We start from the raw sequence: 21,860 nt of genomic DNA, 5'->3' as shown, positions 1-21,860 counted from the left end.
CGTTCGTTAAATTGCATTCGCTAACTGCAATGCACGTTGCGTCTATTTATTTATTTGGAAACAAACAGTGTATATAAATAAATAAATAAAATAAATAAATAAATAAATAAATAATTTTTATTTTATTAAAATACATGTAAGAATATAAAATAAATTACTACTAATAAGATGCCACATAAACTTATTCGAGTTTGACCGGACATCAGTTTTGTCGACATTATCACTAGGTAATTAGGTACATAATATATTCGACTTAATGTTGATATATGAAGCACATATTTCAAAAATCATCAATAGAACAGTTTCCAATGATTATTAACACATAATAAGTACGTGGCGCCTTACGAAACCAAGCAAACTTAAATGAATGAGATTACAGAGAGTGTGAAATTATTCAATTTACCGATTACATTACAAATAATAATAATAAATAAGAATTATATCGATCACTAATAACTTTAGATTATTGAGTGAAATTAAAATTAAAATAGTTATAAAATTATATTATTTAATTGTAATGAGTGTAATGGTATTGACTCAATTCTTCGAATTGAAAAAATGTTTAAATTTCTATATTATAAAATTTATTCCACAGCGTGGATGCCAGAGAAAAAGACTTCGGTGTAGCCGAGCGGTGGTCGGACGAGAGTGTGTTCGCATCAAGAGCGTACTTCCTGCCAGAGAGGAGACCAGCCGAACTCGGCGTTGACAGAGTTCGAGCAACAGATCAAGGAATATACAGATGTAGGGTAGACTTCAAACAGGCACAAACTAGAAATTCAAGAGTTAATTTAACTGTAATAGGTAAGTCCTACTTATGTCATAAGTTAGATAATATTGATTTACTTTTGTATGTAATTAATATTCTGAGTATAAATTTAGTTAGGTTTTTAGAGTAACACACATCTATACTTATAATATAAAGCTGAAGAGTTAGTTTGTTTTTTTGTTTGAACGCACTAATCCTAAGATCTACCAGTCCGATTTTAAAAAATCTTTCAGTGTTAAATAGCCCATTTATCGAGGAGGGCTATAGGCTATATATCATCACGCTAAGATCAACAGCAATGGAGCAACAATGAAAAATGTTTCAAAATCAGATATATATTTTTTTTTCGTTTTTAGAGATTCCCCAGTTAGCCCAAAGAAACAGTTCCACGCGGACGAAGTCGCGGGCAGAAGCTAGCCTCAATGAAGAGTGTAACAAAAATTTACATAGAAAAAACACGTCAAGTACATTATATATTTAATAAACATAACTCTGTCCTCAGATTTGATTATAAAATTCTATAATTCATGATAAATTGTATAATATTACCGTAACTAAACCAACAAAACTAGAAAAATCCTAACATAGCAGAAATCGAAAGAAGCTTCTTACTCGTATTTTAATACACTTTTCTTTTAAATCTCGACGCTATTCACAAATACTGGATATCATACAGATGAAGGTATTATAATAATGGAAACGTAAAGATATAACGACTCCATAGAGAAATGTATTACAATTTCATAAAAGTCCAAGTCCGGGTCTAATTTATTTTAAAAATGAATGAATCCTGTGTGGCTACGGCACCAAAGAATATAGCCACCCCCCCTCTTCCCGTGGGTGTCGTAAGAGGCGACTAAGGGATAACAAGGTTCCACTACCACCTTGGAACTTAAGAAGCCGACCGATGGCGGGATAACCACCCAACTGCTGGCTTTCAAACACACAGGCCAAAGACGGGCAGCAGTGTCTTCGGTGCGAGAAAGCCAGCCCTGCGGTCACCAACCCGCCTGCCCAGCGTGGTGACTATGGGCAAAACACATGAGTTCGCGAATTTTTGGCGCGAACTTGTGGAGGCCTATGTCCAGCAGTGGACTGCAATAGGCTGGAATGATGATGATGATGATTCCAAATTAAATTAAAATACACACGAGGCGGTAGCATGTTGGAGAGAATCGACTGCTAACGTAATTTCATTTCGAAATGGTATATCCTCATTTTATGATAGGGAAGTTGAAAATATTACAACTTACAGCAAAATATAAATTTTTGTTTGTTTTGGAATTTTGAATATATTGAATATTAGTTCATATAAGTTAACAATTTGTTTAACAATAGCTCGCTTATTTTTATATTTTTAATACACTTTTAGGCTAACTCGCCCTTACAAACTTATACGATATTTAATCACCAATAGTAATTATAAAATGTTGTTAAAACTATTCTCAAGCATCTATATAGTACAAACATGCGTATTTTGTTAATTAATACAAATCTTATAACATACACACACGGTCGTCTGCTCTTACGGTAAGAACGCTTGTGTTAGGTAACAGCCGACTGTTATAGGTAAATATTTTTTGATAAATATACATAGAAATAACACATATATAAATAAATAAATTACACCCAGGAACGCAACCCCCGAAAAAGAAAGGGCTACAACTGCGTCAACTGGGTAGTCAAAACAGTGTAAAACTTTACATATTGCTAACACACAGAGACACTAACAACACCCGTGCGAATAATTCGCCCAAAATAATTAAAAAATTTACCGACCGTCGATCATGTTGACGTTGTTTCAAAATTAAATTAAATAAAATAATAAAATTAAAGTCATCATTATACCTCTATAATTTTAATAAATAATTAATTAATTTACAAAAACAAAAACAATAGTAAATTTTGTAGTTGTTGACGCCGGAAAAGCAAGCAGTTATCTATAAAATGATATATAATTTATGTGGAATAATTGCAAGGTTTTTTTCTAAAAAGGGAGGCAAACATATTAACCTTGGCGCATTATATATATGATGATAGTAAATAAAAGATGGAAAATTTTACGAAAATAATTACTATGTACAAAACCTTGGCTATCTACAAACGTTAACATTGACGTAAATCCAGTGTCGAGGCGATTAATACGATAGTAACAATGAGGTTATTTGGGAAGTGCTGTGGCTTCAGGAACGATGTCATATTAATAAGCTGTAATACTAGGATTAACACTTTGTGTTACTGTCAACATAATAAATTTTAACTCTAAAAAACTATCAATTTTTTTAAATTAAATTTAAATTTCGAAGGATCAATTTTAGACTATTAAACGGAGTTAACTTACTATTAAACGGAAATATGAGATCACTTATTTAAGCTATAATAAAACAAACATAATTGATACTTCAACAAGTAACGAAAAGTTAAGTATTTCACAGAAGTTGCCTTCTCACTTTGAATTCGTCGAAATAAATTTTTCTTCACTTCAAGACATATTTTGAATCAAAGACGCAAAACGACGTCAATCGCAACGCTACATCCTTTGTAAATTTCATTTTAAAGTAACAAAATTCTAAAGAAATACGAAATAATATATTCAAGTATTCATACATATGGATCCCAAAAAGGCACTTCAAGACCTCCCTTATGTGTATCATACTGAAGTGCACTCGACTCCAGCCAATAAGATTATTTAGAGCTGTCTGCACAATATTCCGTGAAAGGCACAAAGGCTCATAATTTAAACATAAAATAACATAAATACATCAGTATGCATTTTTGCAATTTACTATTTAATGATTTACTGGGAATACCATTAAAACATCCAAGAATCGAAAACCATACTGTTTTTATAAAGAATATTTCGACAAATATAATTAAGGCGATCATTGATTGTCTTGTTCAAATGAAGTATTTTCGATTATTTCATCTATTTGGTTATTAATATTAAGTGTGGCTAGCATTAAAAAATCACATGAATTTTTGATTTTTCGTTTCGAATAATTTACTAATATATAAATGAAATTGTTGAAATAATTTTACTTGACAAATACATTGCCTCAAATAAAATCTAGTAATAAACACTTCAAAGCTGATATGGAGCAAAACAGTTTGTAAAGCGTTTTAAAACGAACTAAGGAGAAAATGAATTTGTGGATATGTTTTTATCGCAGTACAGTTTATCTTTCTTTCCTGCTTTGGTAAAATGCCAAAAGGGGTTTCTTAGACTTCGTACCTAACAGGCGACACTTTTAGCTAGAATATTCTACGAAATTACCCTTGCCAAGCTATTTAAAACATGAGGGGGAAAAAACTAAATTTACTGAGTATGCTTTAAGCTGCATTCAGAACTGGATTTAGACGAACCGAACTTTTAAAATATTTAAGTTAATGTAAGTTTTGCATTAAGGTTTTATAGTAAAAGCAAATGTAACAAGATACTTATTTTCTTTACGTCTAAAACTAGAAATTTTAAAGATACATTAAAAGGCTAAAAAAATTAAAGACGGGTTTTATCTAAAGACACCAGTTTTAAAAATACAACTGGGCTTGCTGCCTAAATAATAGCTGTTATTCTAATGTTGTTACTTTATAAAAAAAATCTCAATTGTGGAAACTTTATGAATTCTGTATACGTTTTGATACACATGGTATATAAATGAGGACCTAATTATTTGACTGATGTAGTCACAATGATTTAAAATTTGTTCTTCTATAACACGAAAATTATGTTTGTTTTTTATTTTTATTTTATTTGCAAACCAAGACTAATACAATTCGTATATATATAAAACTAACTTTTACCCGCGGCTTCGCCCGCATTTTTTTTTTTTTTTTTTGTATAAAGTATCTTATGTTACTTCTAATACCTCGAAAAACATGTTTACAAAGTTTCATGATAATCGGTTACGTAGTTTTCGAGAGAAAGCGTAACAAAAAAACTTACATTCACATTTATAATATTAGTATGGATTATAAATAACATAAAGTTTGTAATGAAAAATTTTTCAATAATAAGTACATTATTTTAAACAAAAAATATTAATATGAGAGGGCATATCAAATTACAAGAGACGTCGACTGAAATAAATGTACAATAATTTAATAAAAACCATCCAGATTATAATTAATATATTTTATAAATATAAATGTAAAATTATACAAAAAATAGCAGTCTATAAAAAGCCTTAAGAGTAGTCTTAATAGAATGGTAGCTCCCGAGAGTCTGTTCAAGAAACGCAAACAAAACGAGTGTTTTTCTTTTAAATAAATCATAACGCTTATACTTAATTAGATAACAGCTCTTCTTGATAATATTGTCTTAGGAAGTTATTTTCATTTACTTTTTAACTCAGTCACGTCATCGATCACAATAAAATTTGTTACACATGTAGCTAATGCGCTTAGCAGCTGTGATTTGAAAATTACGTTAATGACGTTGGTTGTGGGTTTGAGGCTGTATACCATTTTTAAGAAAACACAACAACATCCATTCAACTAGTTTTCATAAAAACCAGATGATACTGGAGTCGTAGTAAGATAATTATCCACCAAACTGCGGTAGCTAAGCTGGACCTATCTCTTGTATAGGACAGAAAGCTTTGTTCAGCCGCAGAATAAAAACTATTTTAGCTTAATAACTTAGGATCTATCTCGAAAGAACATTGATATATATATTTCATTGAGGAACAAAGCATAGTCCCATTCATTCGGGAATAATGTGGTAAGTTTCTAAATAAATAAAACTTAAATATCCCATGATTTCGAAGAAAGTGGGTATGTGATAACATCGTTGAAATGTCTCAAAGAAAAATACCTTACAATCCAATTTTTATTTACTTTTTTTGTGTAAATAAGCAATTGAGAGTTAACATTGAATGAAAATCGGAATGACTTAAGTAAAATATTTTATTAAATTATTGATTTCAGTAGAATAATTTGTACCTTTCCTTTTTCTTTTTTACCGCCTTTTTTACATTTCTTTTTTTATTGTTATTTTTTCTTGCATATTTTATGTAACATATATTGTTACTGGTTTTACAATAAAATATATTTATATTTTATTGTATTGTATGATAAAAATATTCTTCTTGAATACAGACAGATACACAAAAAAGGCAATTTATAGACATTATATTATTTTTCTTATTTGGTGTAGCTGTGCCCGCGACTTCGTTCGCGTGAAATTTAACAAAAAAGTTATTTTTCAGTTCGTAGAGTTATAAAATAAATAAATTTCTAAAATAAAAGTAGCCTAAGTTACTCCTTACTATATCAGCTCCAGCCGTTTCAGAGATTAGCAGAAACGAACAAACAGACAGACAGACAAGAATTGTAAAAAATGTTATTTTGGTATATGTATCGTGTATTTATCCATATGCAATTAGTAAAAAGCAGTTGTTTTAATATTACAAACTGATACTCGAATTTTATTTATTTGTATAGATATTTTGCTCACCGTTATCTTTATCTGGCTCCATTTTGTGAAAATATACCATTAAACTGACTCAAAAACTAACTTTATTGTTAAGATAGGTTAAATTTTATTGTTATTATTCTAAGGTTATTCTTCTAATTATACGTACAACATATTCTACAGTTATTTTTCTAATTGAATGTACAACGATATTCATTTAAAAAATGAACGATATTAAAGTAAAGAAAAGAAATATACTTCGCTGAAATATGACTATTGATTTTCAGAGTCTTCCCGCCGCCGTATCAAATAACTTTACATCAATTGAAATTCTTAATTTCTTAGCCAAAAAGTTTTGTTTAAAATTCACAGGCCTCACATCGAACTATTATCAAATTCTAACTCTGAACATTATAATTTCACGTTGCATGGGCGGTACCCAGAATTTTGTAAAAGTGGAGCAAAAAAAGTCGATAAATAGTAATTTATTTCAATGTACTGCAACTTTCACTATATACACTATTTCAATAATAGCTTGCGGAGGTTTTGGCTACATCCGCCTAAAAATTCCTTATTAAAGTCTAAAATATCAATTATTATTAGCTTCGAGTCAGAATGGGTAAAATTTTGCTCAACCGTGAATACACCCATGTCATGTTATGCTATTCTGTTGTACTACAGAGCTGTCAAACAGCATCTTTGCACTAGATGCAGCACATTGAAAATCTTAGCGAATCGCTAAGAACGTATTTCATTCTGCGTTGTCATAATCAAGAACTGCTTAAAGTCTTTATAGCTGCTGTCGTATAGATTTGAAATTCTAAACCCTTTAAGCGGATGATCGAATTCACATTTCCTGGATATTATCAAAACTAATATGGCAACTTTCCAGCTTTGCTCAGTCCATGTAGACTATAAGATGAATCAAAATAATACTTTAGTAAAATCTATATTAACCCTTAATTACTCGCATGGGGTCAAACCATTTTTGGATTAAAAAATGAAGCACTTGGTGCGGCCCGATTTCCCTCGCGCCCTCGCTAGCTTCATAACGCGCGTCTAAGTTTGTATTTTACTAGTGACCAAGTCACAGGAGTGGAAGGATGCGTCGCTGCACTCTTCAGCGCTGACCCCGTGCGAGTAATTACGTTACTTTTTTGGGAGAGGTAAGTTTTTTATTTTATGTATTTTTTTGTGTATTATGAATTATGTTTGTGTTATTGTATGTTCAGTGAATAAATGTTTGTTATAAATATGTTTTTTTCATCTTTATACAATGAAATTACCAAAAAATTCCGTTTTACTACGAGCTTTGTCTTTTTGTCAGAGTTAGTCATGGATAGGAGAGAACAGCAAATTGCGCAATGGTTGGTGGTTCTGATGAAGAAGAAGTGGGAGGGTCAGGTTTCTTATGTTCAAAAACCAAATAAAGCTGTTGTGTTGTTATCTTCCATGCCTCATGTAGCTCATATCGACCCAGCCTCAACTGACAAGCAAAAACTTGAAATAATAACATTTTACAACAGCACTAATAGAGGAATGGACAACAATGATCACTTGTGTAGTACATTCAATGTAGGGAGGTGAACCAAACGGTCGCCGTTAGCCATTTCCTTCCATCTGATAAATGTTTCAGGCATAAATGCACTCATTGTACATCGAGTAAATACCGAAAAATCACGTACTCACATGAGGCGTAATTTCTTGTGGCAATTGTCTGTTAAACTTATTCATAATAACCAAAAACGACAACTTGAAGTCAGAGCAACTCCTAAGGAGGTAAAAAAACGTCTGATGGAAGTGGATGAGTTGGAAAATCGCGTCCCGCCAACCACTGCAAAACGCGGACGTTGCAACAGCTGCCGAGGAAATGTGATCGCAAAGTACCAACAAAATGCAAGAAATGTACAAGATTTGTGTGCTATGATCATTCTGAGATATACTTTCAACAGTGTTACAAGAGTGATTGGGAGAGTTCCTAAAAAATACGAGTATATACTATGATCTCAGTATACCTAAGTACAAATTGTTGATTATTGATAATAATTTTAGTTTAACTTGTTTTTGTATAATTGGTTAGTAATTCATGTTATTACTTATAGATATTATAGAATAAACAAAGCACTTTAATAATAAAATAGTTTCATTTACTTGTATATTTCAAAATATATTAAAAACTACTTATACTGTTTGGGGTCATCTGTGACCCCATGCGAGCAGTAATGTAATATTCTTTGTGCGAGTAATTAAGGGTTAACATTATTTTGAAGCAGTTTTTTCTGGAACATTTTCACGGTGTGCATTAAAAATATTTTTGTGGAATAATATTATGGGCTATTAAAATAGTATTACATTTGACTATCGATGAAGACATTCAATAGCTGCACTATTAACAATAAAAACAGTCATAAATTCGTTTTATACTTTACGAGCTATCACTCATGGCTTGCGTGGAAATTTTAATGTGTAGGAATTGTACGATTATTTGTAATAAAATTTTTATGGTAAAGTAAAAAATTCTAAATTATTCAAAAAAATATCGTGTCAAAAATCTGTTTATAAAAAATAATTCTTAAACAGGAATTATTCAATTTTTTTATGAAAATGGTCTAGTACTGTTTCAAGTTTAAACTTATATCTGTGACAAATTTCCACTAGATTTATTTAGCCGTGATTGAGTATCATACATCCACCCGTCAAAATGGGTAACATACGTCCACCCGTTTAATTTTTATATTTATTAAATAAGTATGTATGTTATTTTTCTTTACATCGCTAATGTATGTATTATTCACTTCAACAGTACCACCCAGCAAAATGGTGATTACTGATGACAAGGGTGACGTGAAACAAGCAATAGTTGGACCGTACGTCGAAGGCGACACGTTCACGCTCAAATGCGACGTATCCGGCGGTGAGTTTGTAAAAATTATATATTGAAGATTTTAATACTCATATTTTTCACTTCATTTTTTTTAGATTTTTTTTTTTATTTTTACCTTAGAATCTCTATATTAATATTTCCAGTCGTGATAATACTCTCCTACCCTCACTTTTATTTATGCATAATTGTATTGTTTAAATATTTAAAATTTAATAAAAAGATGTCCATCATTAACTAATTTTTGTAAATTCTAAATATCTTTGATTCTATAATCTGTCAAATATTTTCAAAACAATTTACATAGAATTTGAATTTCAAGTCATAACTATAGTTAACTTTAAATCCACTATCATTTAGGTCGACCTAGACCCTGGGTCAAATGGTTCAGGAACGAAGAGGAAACAGACACTCCGGCAACGACGTTACAAGGGACCACGGTGAGGGGTGTCCTCCGAGTGGGACCTCTGACCCGAGCCGATGTCAGAGCAACGCTGACATGTCGAGCGTCAAACCACATGAGAGCACACCCTATTGAAACAACGCTTACATTAGATATGAATTGTAAGTACAGTAATTTACTATACACCTACAGTTGTATAAACTACAGTTGCAATCGATTCGCACCAAGTGGTCAAAAAATACGGACGGTAATTTTATTTGATTTATACTCGCGATATGCTTATCGAAAAAAGCGCCGGGATTGAAGTGCAGCCTGCATCTGCCACGCATTAACGACTATATATCGACCATATAGATGTTAGTCGTGGTCTAGGCGTTGTGTTTGTGTATTGTGTATGTTTTCGGACCCCCAACACAGGAGAAAATCCTACTGGGGGATCCGTGTGAAGCGTTTATTATTAATTATTATATTCTGATCCGACCCGATAACAAAACATTTCTATCACATAACTAAATATTTTGTGAAGAGATGAAATAGAATATACGATTACATACTATTCTACTAAGAATGCTACAGAAGAGAAATTTAATAAGCATAACCTTATAATAACCTTATAATGAACTTATAACTTATAACCTTATAATAAATAATAATTTTATAATGAACCTTAATGTATTCTACGATATATGTTTAAGTAGAAATCAGTCGAAAAAATCTTAAAATGCCAGAGACCACGGAGCTAACGCGACATCCAAATAATAAGCCACTCGACACGTTCCATTTTAAAATTATTCATGACATTATGAATTCTGTAATGGTTAACCAAATAAACGTTTTTACATACAAAACGAAATTAACACGCTTGAAAAATTAAAAACTCTTTCTGGGTCAGAAGGTAAAACAAATATTTTCTTTCAAACCTTAGTTTTTTACTGCTTTTAAGCTTATAAAGTAAAGAACCTCGTGGAGGTCGCAGGTTAAATCGTGAGCAAATCAGTACCAGGTCAATATTCTTTTTACGTATTACATTATGAAAGAAGATACTATTATACAAAAATAGGTTATTTATATTTTTTTTATTTTCAATTTCTATTTAAAAAAACTGGAATAAAAAATTCATCATGATATGAAACCGTGGTATGGACCACATTGAATACACCGTTTCTCGTCCGATCACCGAAGTTAAGCAACGTCGGGTGCGGTCAGTATTTGTATTTTTTTTTTATTTTTTATTTCACTAGTTCGTCAAACAAGCGTACGGCTCACCTGATGGTAAGAGATTACCGTAGCTTATAGACGCCTGCAACACCAGAAGCATCGCAAGCGCGTTGCCGACCCAATCCCCAATCCCCCCAGGAGCTCTGGTCACCTTACTCACCAACAGGAACACAATACTACTTGAAAACAGTAGTTTTATGCGTGAAGTTGGCTTTTTTTTCTCAATTCGTTTTTTTTAATTAGTTTTTTTTTTCAATTAGATTGCCAAAGAAGTACTTCTGACATGCGTACTTTGTACGCACGCAATTTTTTGAAGTACATTTTAACGTTTTGGTGTAAAGTTTCAGTGATATTGAATTAAGTATTGTATTATTAATTGAAACTAAGAATAAAAAAGGATACGGAAAATGTAAAAACTTCATTTATCGAAAGAAATAATTGAAGACACTTGAAACTTTTCTTTACATTGAGATGATCTAAATATCAGAACGAGCATTCGTTTCGCTCGAAGACTGAAAACGACGCCTGTCAACTTTGCTCGTTATAAAAGTAGCAAATTCTTTACTCGGGTGAGCATTGCGAGTCAGGTCTGAACAATTTTATGCTGTTTTAAATTTTGTATTACTCCACGTTCAATGTGATGCCTTTTACTGGTATTCAGTTAAATTTGTTAGGTCTTTTAATCCTTTGAGGTGTTAGCGTGTTAAAAGTATATATAAATTACATGGTTTGGTATTTCGTTTCCTTGTTAAGATAATTTTGATATTTTTAAACCATGATGTGGTGTTATAAAAAAAATTGTGGGTTTTGGAATATAGAATCTTATTCTTGTACACTTTTTTACTGTTAATTTGATAGTTATTTATTTCTATTGCAAGTGGGCTACTATAAGAATGACAATTATACTGAATTATTGCACGTGAGAATGTGTACCATCAAAATATCGGCATCGAATTCAGCCTGTAACATCCCACCGGTAAAGGCCTCTTTCTCTATATAGAAGAAGGATTGAAGCCTAATCCACCACGCTGCTCCACTGCAGTTTGGTGGATATGTTCTTTACTATGAGTAACGATCGCTATCAAGTATTTATGATAACAACTGGGACCGGCGGTTTAACGTGCTCTTCTAGGCACGGTGAGGAGTCACAAGGACAGACATTCAAACCGGAAAGAAATGTTTGTACAAATACAAATATCCATCCCGAACGGGAATCGAACCCGCAAACCGTCGGTGTTTTAGGCGACTACTCGACCACTAGTGGTTGTTATCATCTAAAAATACGTTAAACTCATATAGTGCAATTTGCACATAGCGACAAAAGAATAACTGAAAATAACTCTGTTAAAAATGTTCTTTAAATTTTCAATACAAGAAATAATTTGAATGAAAGCATCACGGTTAATATTATAAATATTGGGTAAATAATATTGGGTATTATAAGTATTGGTAGGTATTATAAGTATTGGTAGGTATTATAAGTATTGGTAGGTATTATAAGTATTGGTAGGTATTGTAAATATTACAAACTCAATGACCCAAAGTTTAATTCAACTTGGATATCCCTATATCACTTAAACATGACTTGACCGATAGTTGCATGAGATTATCAGACAATTTCTATTTCAGTTCCTCCCTTGAACGTACATATTCTCGGATCGAATCAGCCTCTATCAGCGAGTAGGAGATACGATCTTCTCTGCCAAAGTTCTGGGTCACGTCCGCCCGCGTCCATCACCTGGTGGAAGAATGGGCACAGGATAAACAACGCTAAGGAGACGGTGAGAAAGTTTAATTTTCTTTGACATAGGATTTCAAATATACAAGTTTTGAAATATTATTTAACATGAATTGCCTGATTTGCTTGTGAACTAGTTGGACGATTTCTTTCAATAACATTTTTTTTTTTAATTTCTGAAATATAATTTTCATTAATCGTCAATAAGTTTTTTGATAAAATAAATTTTCTTTTTCATTAGTCAGTCTCAATTTAATACACATTTTTGTCGTTATCAATAATTAATTTTTCATTCAATATATTTTTTAATAAATTTCACCGTAGTGCTATCATTTTCGAATCTTAATTACATCACCCTCGTTCAAATAGATATTAAATTATAAATAGGTATTGAAGTAAACACTTTATAGGAAAAATAAGCATTTAATAATTCGTATACATTAAAACTAACATATTTTTAACATCATTCAGAAAAAAAATCTCTAACAGCAGAACATGTTTTCCCCGCACAATTGCGACACTAATGAACTTTCCCGTTAAAATAATCACATTTTTCTTTCCGATTTTAAGTGACGTACATAACAGCTAATATTACTTGGCCGCTCAACAACTAAGGAACAAAATTTAATAAAGTATAATCTCCATCCATTCTATAACCACTTATAAAGGCAGTCTTTGTTATGCCTAATCAATTCGTAACTTTCAAAGAAGCTAATTTCGCGCCATCTGAATTTATCGAGGTACCCGTAATCTTTATTGCCATGAGGAACAACATCGCGAAGTCAACTTAAAATAAGGGCACGTAGATGTAATAAATGTAGATTGAATGGGACAACCAGCGCTTCGGGCGTACTCAAATCGGTCGTAAGGGAGACCCGAGCTAAGAATATAGGCTATGGAAAATTTAGAAACTTTATCTTAGAATATATGTAATTATATTTGATTTGAATTTATAACGTAATTGATTCTGGTTCTTAAATTGTTTAACGTGACACAACTAATCTGATTTAATAATGATAATCGATAGTTTACAAATTTCCTTATTTGATCTATATTTATAAAAATGAATGTTTGTCTGTATTTCCGTTATAGAATCGTAACTATGCATTTGATCATGTTATGGCTTTCGATTAAATTAAAAATCATCAAAATCAGTACACCCAGTAAAAAGTTATGCAGATTTTTGAGGAATTCCCTCGATTTATCTGGGATCCCATCATCAGATCCTGGTTTCCTTATCATGGTACCACACTTAGGATCTCCTTTCTAACAAAAAAGAATTATCAAAATCTGTTCATAAACGACGAAGTTATCCCCGAACGTACATAAAAAAATACAAATACGGTCGAATTGAGTAACCTCCTCCTTTTTTGAAGTCGGTTAAAAAGCATAGCAACGCGCGAAGGTGCAGCTAGTATTAAATAAAAATATATGTATGAATAAAATGTTAATATTTATATTTCAAAATTGATTCAATGAAAATGTCATATATGTTCCAATATGCATATCCATATCCATATTTTTTTTTTCCATTAATCAATATTTGCGAAAATTGCTGGCACAAAAATATTTTTTTTAGTAAAAGGAAAAAACAAAACATAATATTTTATTTTTCAATATGAAATACACAACAAGCATTGTTTCGTCGATTAAAAATGCTTGCACTGGTTACAAATAAATGACGTGACTGAGATTGTTACTGAAATTCCGTAATGACATACACTCACTATATTGTTATACGTATACTAGCCGACCCTGCAAACGTTGTTTTGCCATATATTTTATTAACCTTCTCAATCCACCCCATCTTTTTATTAAACCTCTTAACCCCCTCCCCCCTGTAACTTAGGGGGATGAAAAATAGATGTTGTTCGATTCTCAGACCTACCCGATATGCACACAAAATTTCATGAGAATCGGCCAAGCCGTTTCGGAGGAGTTTAACTACAAACACGGCGACACGAGAATTTTATATATTAGATGAATAAATAAAGATAAATTCTAACTCCATATGTATCATAATTTTCCGATCTCAATACACAATCCATACGTTCCATAAACGTACGTTTATATTGTAATTATTTTAACAAATACCCTTCAATAACGTAGCACAAAGCCATCAAAGTTATTTCATCATTGTAACGAGTGAATACCTGTCGTATCGCATCAAACGAAATGCATCCACTCATACGATAGAAGACGATTTAATTAAATCGCTTTTATTAAAGGAATTAGTTTCAATGAGAACAGATTAAATTTACGGTTTAATGAGGGAGAGGTTACGGATTTATTATTTTCGACGTCTAAAACATTGAAGGCCAATTCATTTGTTTGATAAAGCGGACATTTGAATATAACGACTTCTAAATTTCCTCTGTTGAAGAATATTAAATTTTATTATCATTATATCTCTTTTCATGTCAAAAGTTTGTTTGGAATTAATATATGTCATGTTTTAACTCGAAAATTTTGGCGATTTGATTTTGTAATTGTCGCTCAATGACAAAACCATTTGAAAAATTTACCGCTATTTCTCCTAATAAGTGACACCACATTATCATAAGAATTATTTTGACCTAAATGTAATCGCTCATAATACTTTAATGTAGGACAAACATTCAAATTTAGACAAAAATTAGAATTAAAGGTTACATCACTTCAATTAAATTCCCAAATTAATTTGGGTTGTCTGAATTCGGAACCGCAAATTTAAAATGTTGTGTCTGACCCAAAAACGCCTAATCGAATTCAGACGAATGTTATTTGGTATTAGGAAATCGATCCTAACATTTACACGCTATATGAACAAATGTGACGTAACTACATATTAATACCACTCATTAAACGCGACATGCAGAGGTAACGGTCAAATAACTATGAAGTGACTTAATAGTCAAGAACATTGCCGTGTCTTGTATATAGACATCTTAAAGGACAGAAGATTACCACAGTCAAATAATATTACTTTTAAGTATTAGCATATGTGTGTGTTCCTGTAGTAAGTAAAATATCCCCAAGAGATGTGCTGTGTTGACAACGAAAGTAGGGTTGTGTTTCTGGTATTGTGGGTGTTTACAGTCTACGATAACCATTTACGAAAATTTTGAACGTTCTCTCTTTCTTAAATTCTATTACCATGTTCGAAAATGTATTCAGTGTTTTCGTATCATGTCGATCAATACAAATATCAAAAGTAACTGCGTACAATGTGACAAACACGACATTTAATAAAACTTTATCAAATAGTCTCTAATATATATCATTGAACAAAAATATAATTCATAAAAATAATACCTATCATCCCGTCTCAAAGAACTGTTGCAACAAATATTAAATTAGACGTGGAAATACGGCCGTAAATAACTTTGCGAAGAGTTAGAGATAAGTGATGTCACGTGTCAGTGACGCTATCCAGAACTGGAGTCACTCCATTTGTTATTCTTACTCCTTGAGACAGTGGCTCTCAACCTGTTGTCATTTTTTTTTGTATTTATTTTGGTATATTAGAAAAAAGTAGGAAAAGGCTAGCTAAAAAAAAAAAAAAAAAAAATACTGACCAGGCTACAGTTAATTCAAAATTTAAAAATTTATTTTTATTTGAAAATGCACCCATAAGCTTAAACAATAACTTTAATACCTACCAACGGTACGAAACCTGTAGAAGTTTTCGTGCGATAAGTACTGGGTTTACACGTATAAACAGATAATTATATTAATATATATTGATACTAGTTACTTTCACCCACTTGTTTATTAAATAAATCTTACATCAAAATGAGCGCTGGTTTGAATAGCGGTTGACAAATATAATATAGCCTGGCCAGGAATTTTGTATTTAAGATACTAAAGTAGAAATAAAATATTTTTTTATCCATTAAGCAGATTGATCCGGTCACCAACCCGCCTGCCAAGCGTGGTGACTATGGGTAATACACATGAGTTCACACCATTTTTGGCGTGAGCTTGTGGAGGCCTATGCCCAGCAGTGGACTGTGATAAACTGAAATGATGATGATGATCAAGCAGATTGATGAAGATCATCTCTAGTAAATTCATCTCAAAATAATGATATCCGCAATATGTTTTTATTGACATTTTACTACTGACTATTTTAACGTTGCCATGTTTAATATTTTGTTAAAGCGTACAGGTGTAACTTGGTTGTTAGTAGGCGAAGACTTTATTGTTACTGGTCATTGGTGTTAAAATTTTTATTTATTAAGTTAAAATTAATACAATATTTAAAATACATAAGCTAATATTCGTTTTGAAAAAAAATATAGAACGATTTATCATTACATGAAGAAAAAAATAAAAGTTACATGTTTTCCTACTTTAAAGAGATTGAGAAACACTGCCTCGAAGAAATGAATTACGTGCATAACGCGAGAAAAATATTTAAGAATTTTCTATATTCTAGAAATATTTTATTTATCTTTTGTATTTTTGCTCTTAGAAAAATAAAACGAAAATGTGTTTGTTTAATGATATTTTTAAAACTTCTAAAAATATTATTTCATGACATAAGGATACAAACATACGAAATCATATTTTTAACTATTCGCGATTTAGAGAAATAAATGCCATTTTTACCATTATATTATCTTTAGCGATTACAACTAAAGCTTAGTTCAACGTTTTAATATTATTGATTAAAAAAAATCTTAACAGCTATCAACGGATGGCAACACAACAACGTCAACAGTCTCCATTCAACTGGCCAAAGCTGATGCTGGAGCGAAACTAGCGTGTCGCGCCTCCAACCCTCAGATGCCATCAGTACCTGCTCTTGAAGATGACTGGCTGCTGGATATTCAGTGTAAGCTTAACTTTATTTAAGCCATGTTTCTAGAAAAAAAGTGTAATATTTGATAATGCATTTGCGTATCAGTAATAGGTGATAGTACTGGTTGTTGCGCTAGCGGTCGCGGATATGATTCCTGCTTATGGCGAATATTTGTATTGGCCGTATAGATGTTTGTCGTAGTTTGGGTGTTTTACTTGTGTATGTATGTTTCTGGGCCTTTGATATATGAGAAAAAAATCTGTTAAAAAATAAACTTTTAAAATAGTCTCCGTGTGTGTGAAATGTTCAATTTTTACAGTTTGCTACAATTGTCCACTGGAGAAATATTTAAGTATCACATACATTTATACTAAACCCACACCTACTGCTCTTAGTCAGATGAAAATATTGGTGAAATAGTTAAATGGTCATTAATTAATTTCTGGAAATAAAAGTAAAATCGTCTTAGAAAAAAAACTATAATAGGCGCTGTAATATTTTCTACCTTAAGTTTTTTTCATTTATTACCAGTAGTTTAAAAAAAAAAACGTAACAAACGATCTTGAGGAGACGGATCATCAACATATAATCGAAAATAAATGAAACTATAATATAATTTGCGAATTCACAAATAACTTTTTATAAAGATATATAAAAACATAAAGCAACAAACAAACTAAATCATCTAGACACACTAAATATCGTAAATTTAACCTAACTATTATAACACGACGATAAAATTTAATTTCCCCACCAGATGTTCCAGAAACGATGGTACGGCTCGGCACTAATTTAGACCCGACTAATATTAGGGAGGGCACGGATGTGTACTTCGATTGCATCATCAAAGCCCATCCCTATGTTTATAAAGTCGAGTGGAGACACAACGTAAGTACTTATATTGAAATGAACCTCTTTATAAATCCCTTTGAAATTGATATTTTTTATAACATATTCAATAAATTTCGAGATTATGTCAAAGGTATATAATTACGTACGAATCTAAAAGCAATCGAAAATTGTTTTGAAGATTGATGTGCTATGGCTTTTTTAAATTAATTTAATGTTGAAGTACGGATACGTAAACAAAAAAGGAATATATTCAATGGAAAAAATTTAAGTATTTTGAATCAAACATAAGTTGGACAAATTCAGAATATACTTCTGAAGATTGTTTTAGATTAGATTGTTTTAATATTAATTTGTCGTTTTAGTTTCTAGTTGACCGAATATAATAAAAAAAATAATATCTTATTTTGATTGTCTAGATTATTATATCTGCTAATGTAACTTCATAAACAAATCATAATTGTAATGTTTGTTTAGCGTCAATTATATTTAAATGTATGTCGATAATTTCAATTTATTTTATAAAAAAAAAGTTCAGTAATAAATTGAATATTTTCAAATTTTTAAAATTTTATGATCACTAAAACTATTGACTAATTGAGACTTAAAAAAGGGAATTTAAAAAGGGATTTTCCTCATTTAATAAAACACTTTTTTCGGATTTTATCGCGGTTTATTGTTAACTTTTGATTCCCGACGTTTCGGATACTTTACAGCAACCATGGTCACTCCTCCCGTGACCATGGTTGCTGTAAAGTATCCGAAACGTCGGGAATCAAAAGTTAACAATAAACCGCGATAAAATCCGAAAAAAGTGTTTTATTAAATGAGTAAAATTCGCGTAAACATTAGAAAACAATATGTGAACCAGTAGGGATTTTCCTGTTTGCTTGTAATTGTTCTGAGCACTATTAATAGTCAAGGGTTCCGTTTCAAATAAGAGTTACCCAGAATCTTAGTCTGTATAACAACTGTTGTATATTTAATTTTTTATAGGGTAAGACCCTGCACCATAACGTAGGTCAGGGTATTATAATCAGCAATCAGTCGCTGGTACTCCAAGGTGTTGGGAGGAAGACGGCTGGTAACTACACATGTGTTGGTTTCAACGCTGAAGGTGATGGGGAGAGCAAGCCTTTCTCTTTGGACGTTTTATGTGAGTTTCATATGTCTTACCGTCTTTAGAGTCTTTTCCTTTTGATTTCTGACAAAGTTTCTTTCGCAAATAATATTCTGATATGTTTTTTGAGCAGGGGATAAAACAACGACTTCACAATTCAATGACTAAACTAGAATTTTTTAAAGGTTACGAATAGAAAGTTGAATACAAGTTGGATACCGTTGTACCTACGTCAGATATTTTTACCAATAACAATTAAAGAAGGCCCATTCTTTTATCATTTTCAATTTAACAGCTATACTGACAAATAAATTGTTTGTTATAGACGCACCAACTTGCAGGAGTTCCCAGCAAAGGGTACATGGAGTAGCCAAACAAGAGCGTGCTCATATTACTTGCCACGTTGATGCAAACCCGCCAGAAGTTAGCGTAAGTATATCGACGTAAATTAATTAAATAAATAAATATCTTTTAAATTACACACACAGGGTCGTCTGTTCCTAAGGTAATCAATTTAGTGCTTGTGTTATAGGTGAATATACACAAGCATTAAGTTGTAGCCTGCGACGTATGGAACAGAAAGCAGAGTCACTACAAACTGCACTAATGAGATATTCAAAAATGAAAACAAACTTTTAATCTACTACACATATGTTATCAGAATATTTAGTGTCTTGTAGTTTCTGATGACTTACTGAGTAACACTTCGCATAACACACGTATATTTTTGACATACACTTTGTTTTATTTATTTATTAATTACTAGAATTCTTAAACTATCCAATGATGGTGGAATTGTAAATTCATACAAATATTGCCGTCCATCATAGTTTAGTTTACAGTATATTTTAGATACTAAATATCAATTGATATATTATACAAGTAGCTCTGTTCAAATCAGATAGAAACGTAAACTAAATTTTGTGTTCCACAGTTACAATTCCTATTTATTTGCAAAGTTATTTTTAATAAGCAATAATCCTACTAATATTATAAACGCGAAAGTTTGTATGTATGGGTGTATGGATGTATGGATGTATCGATGTATGGATGTATGGATATATGGATATATGGATGTTTGTTCCTCTTTCACGCAAAAACTACTGAATGGATTTTAATGAAAGTTTACAATAATACAGCTTATAAATTAGAATAACAGATAGGCTATAATTTATAAAAATAGTATAAACATTGTCCAAAATATAATGATAATTGTCAAGTATGTCGGAAAAAATCTGCCATCTGCGAGCATTCTGACGTATGCTGCAAAACCTGTAGAGGTTTACACGTATATAATGTATAAGAGAAATATTTATCTTAATTAGATCGACCAAAAAGTCCTCAGAAGTATATCTATCTTTCATGAGTAAGCAATTATCGCAAAAACAGCGAACCATTAATACAATAAAAATTGATAATATATTTCTAATGCACATTTGGTAGTACGAAATTAATTTTTGTATCGCAGAACTAATTTTGATGAATTTTAATATAAAGATAGATATTGAGAAGATAATAAGCTACTCGAAGTGCTTACTAATCCTACGCAGGCGAAGTCGCGGGTACCAGCTAAAAAAATATATATGGAAAAAAATAATATAAACGTGAACGTGTAATGTTAAAATCGCCTTATCGTGCCTTAGCCGTAACTTCAATTTATTTTACACGAATTTTTTGTACATGAAGTATAGCAGGAAATATTCTGCTTAAAATTTGGAGCAACCTGATTGGGGAAGTATCTTGAACTTAAGTTAATCACAGCTTAATAATATTTCTTTCAACCAGTGCTATGTTCCTGTGGTGGGTGGTGTCCAGAGCTCTTGGAGGGATTGGGTGTAGGGTCGGGAACGTGCTTACGATACTTCTGGTGTTGTAGGAGTCTATAAGCTACGGTAATCGCCTACCATCAGCTGAGCCTGATATTTGTTAAAATTATTGTTTTTGTTCGCAAACGAAAAAAACCGCCATCAATCAAATGGATCCGTAATAAACGTAGATAGACGAAAAAAAGTCTTGTGCATACGCGTTGTTACAGATAAGTCAAAAAGTACTTACCAAGTCTTGATTAAATTTAAACGATACCACACGACAAGCACCGGCTTACAAATAAAGAAATAATTATCAAAATTGGTATACCCAGTAAAAATTTATAAGGTAACGTAAATAAAAAATACATTCTAGTTGAAATCTTCCTCCTTTTTTGAAACTGGTCGAAAACATAAATGAACTGAGACACTCATTGAGACCTCAACAAAAACCCACGCAACGGTAAAGGAAATCCAGCCTATAAAAATCAAAGCGAACAGCGAGTACTTAATAAAATTGACCGAAACATCAGCAGAAAAGTAAAAAATGAAATAAATCTTCCCCTAAATCCTTTTTTATTTGATAAAGGTGACGTAAAATTGATTGATGGACGCGAAATAGTTTACGAAGCGTTGTTCCAATAAATGGTAAAAGTTCATGACGTGGAAGAATAAAGTTTATTCAACGGTAATTTCCGTTCCATTACTATTGATCTCGCTAAATATGATGTCAATATAGAATTGCTAATAAGTATTAGAATATAATTATGCATGGTCATGTTTGTTGATTCGAAATGAACAGATGTTATAATTATTTACAATGTTTGCCTAAAGTTCAATCATTAAACATCATTAATTATTGCGTCATTTATCAACGT

At 31.6% G+C, this 21,860-nt stretch overlaps 1 protein-coding gene across 1 annotated transcript in view; it reads left to right on the top strand.

Annotated features, from left to right (window-relative positions):
* The window catches only part of LOC123662135, a 73,254-nt gene that overhangs the window by 38,617 nt on the left and 12,777 nt on the right, over window positions 1-21,860 (top strand). Inside the window, exons 7-14 of the mRNA XM_045597020.1 lie at window positions 596-804; window positions 8,986-9,096; window positions 9,424-9,627; window positions 12,314-12,465; window positions 17,094-17,241; window positions 17,966-18,096; window positions 19,054-19,213; window positions 19,503-19,606. Of these exons, the coding sequence (XP_045452976.1) occupies window positions 596-804; window positions 8,986-9,096; window positions 9,424-9,627; window positions 12,314-12,465; window positions 17,094-17,241; window positions 17,966-18,096; window positions 19,054-19,213; window positions 19,503-19,606 (1,219 nt within the window). The remainder of the gene's footprint in view (window positions 1-595; window positions 805-8,985; window positions 9,097-9,423; window positions 9,628-12,313; window positions 12,466-17,093; window positions 17,242-17,965; window positions 18,097-19,053; window positions 19,214-19,502; window positions 19,607-21,860) is intronic.

The sequence above is a fragment of the Melitaea cinxia genome, chromosome 18 (assembly GCF_905220565.1).
Source record: "Melitaea cinxia chromosome 18, ilMelCinx1.1, whole genome shotgun sequence".
Lineage (NCBI taxonomy): Eukaryota > Metazoa > Arthropoda > Insecta > Lepidoptera > Nymphalidae > Melitaea > Melitaea cinxia.
Note: the sequence above shows the minus strand (reverse complement) of the source record. Positions and strands in the feature narration are given on the sequence as shown.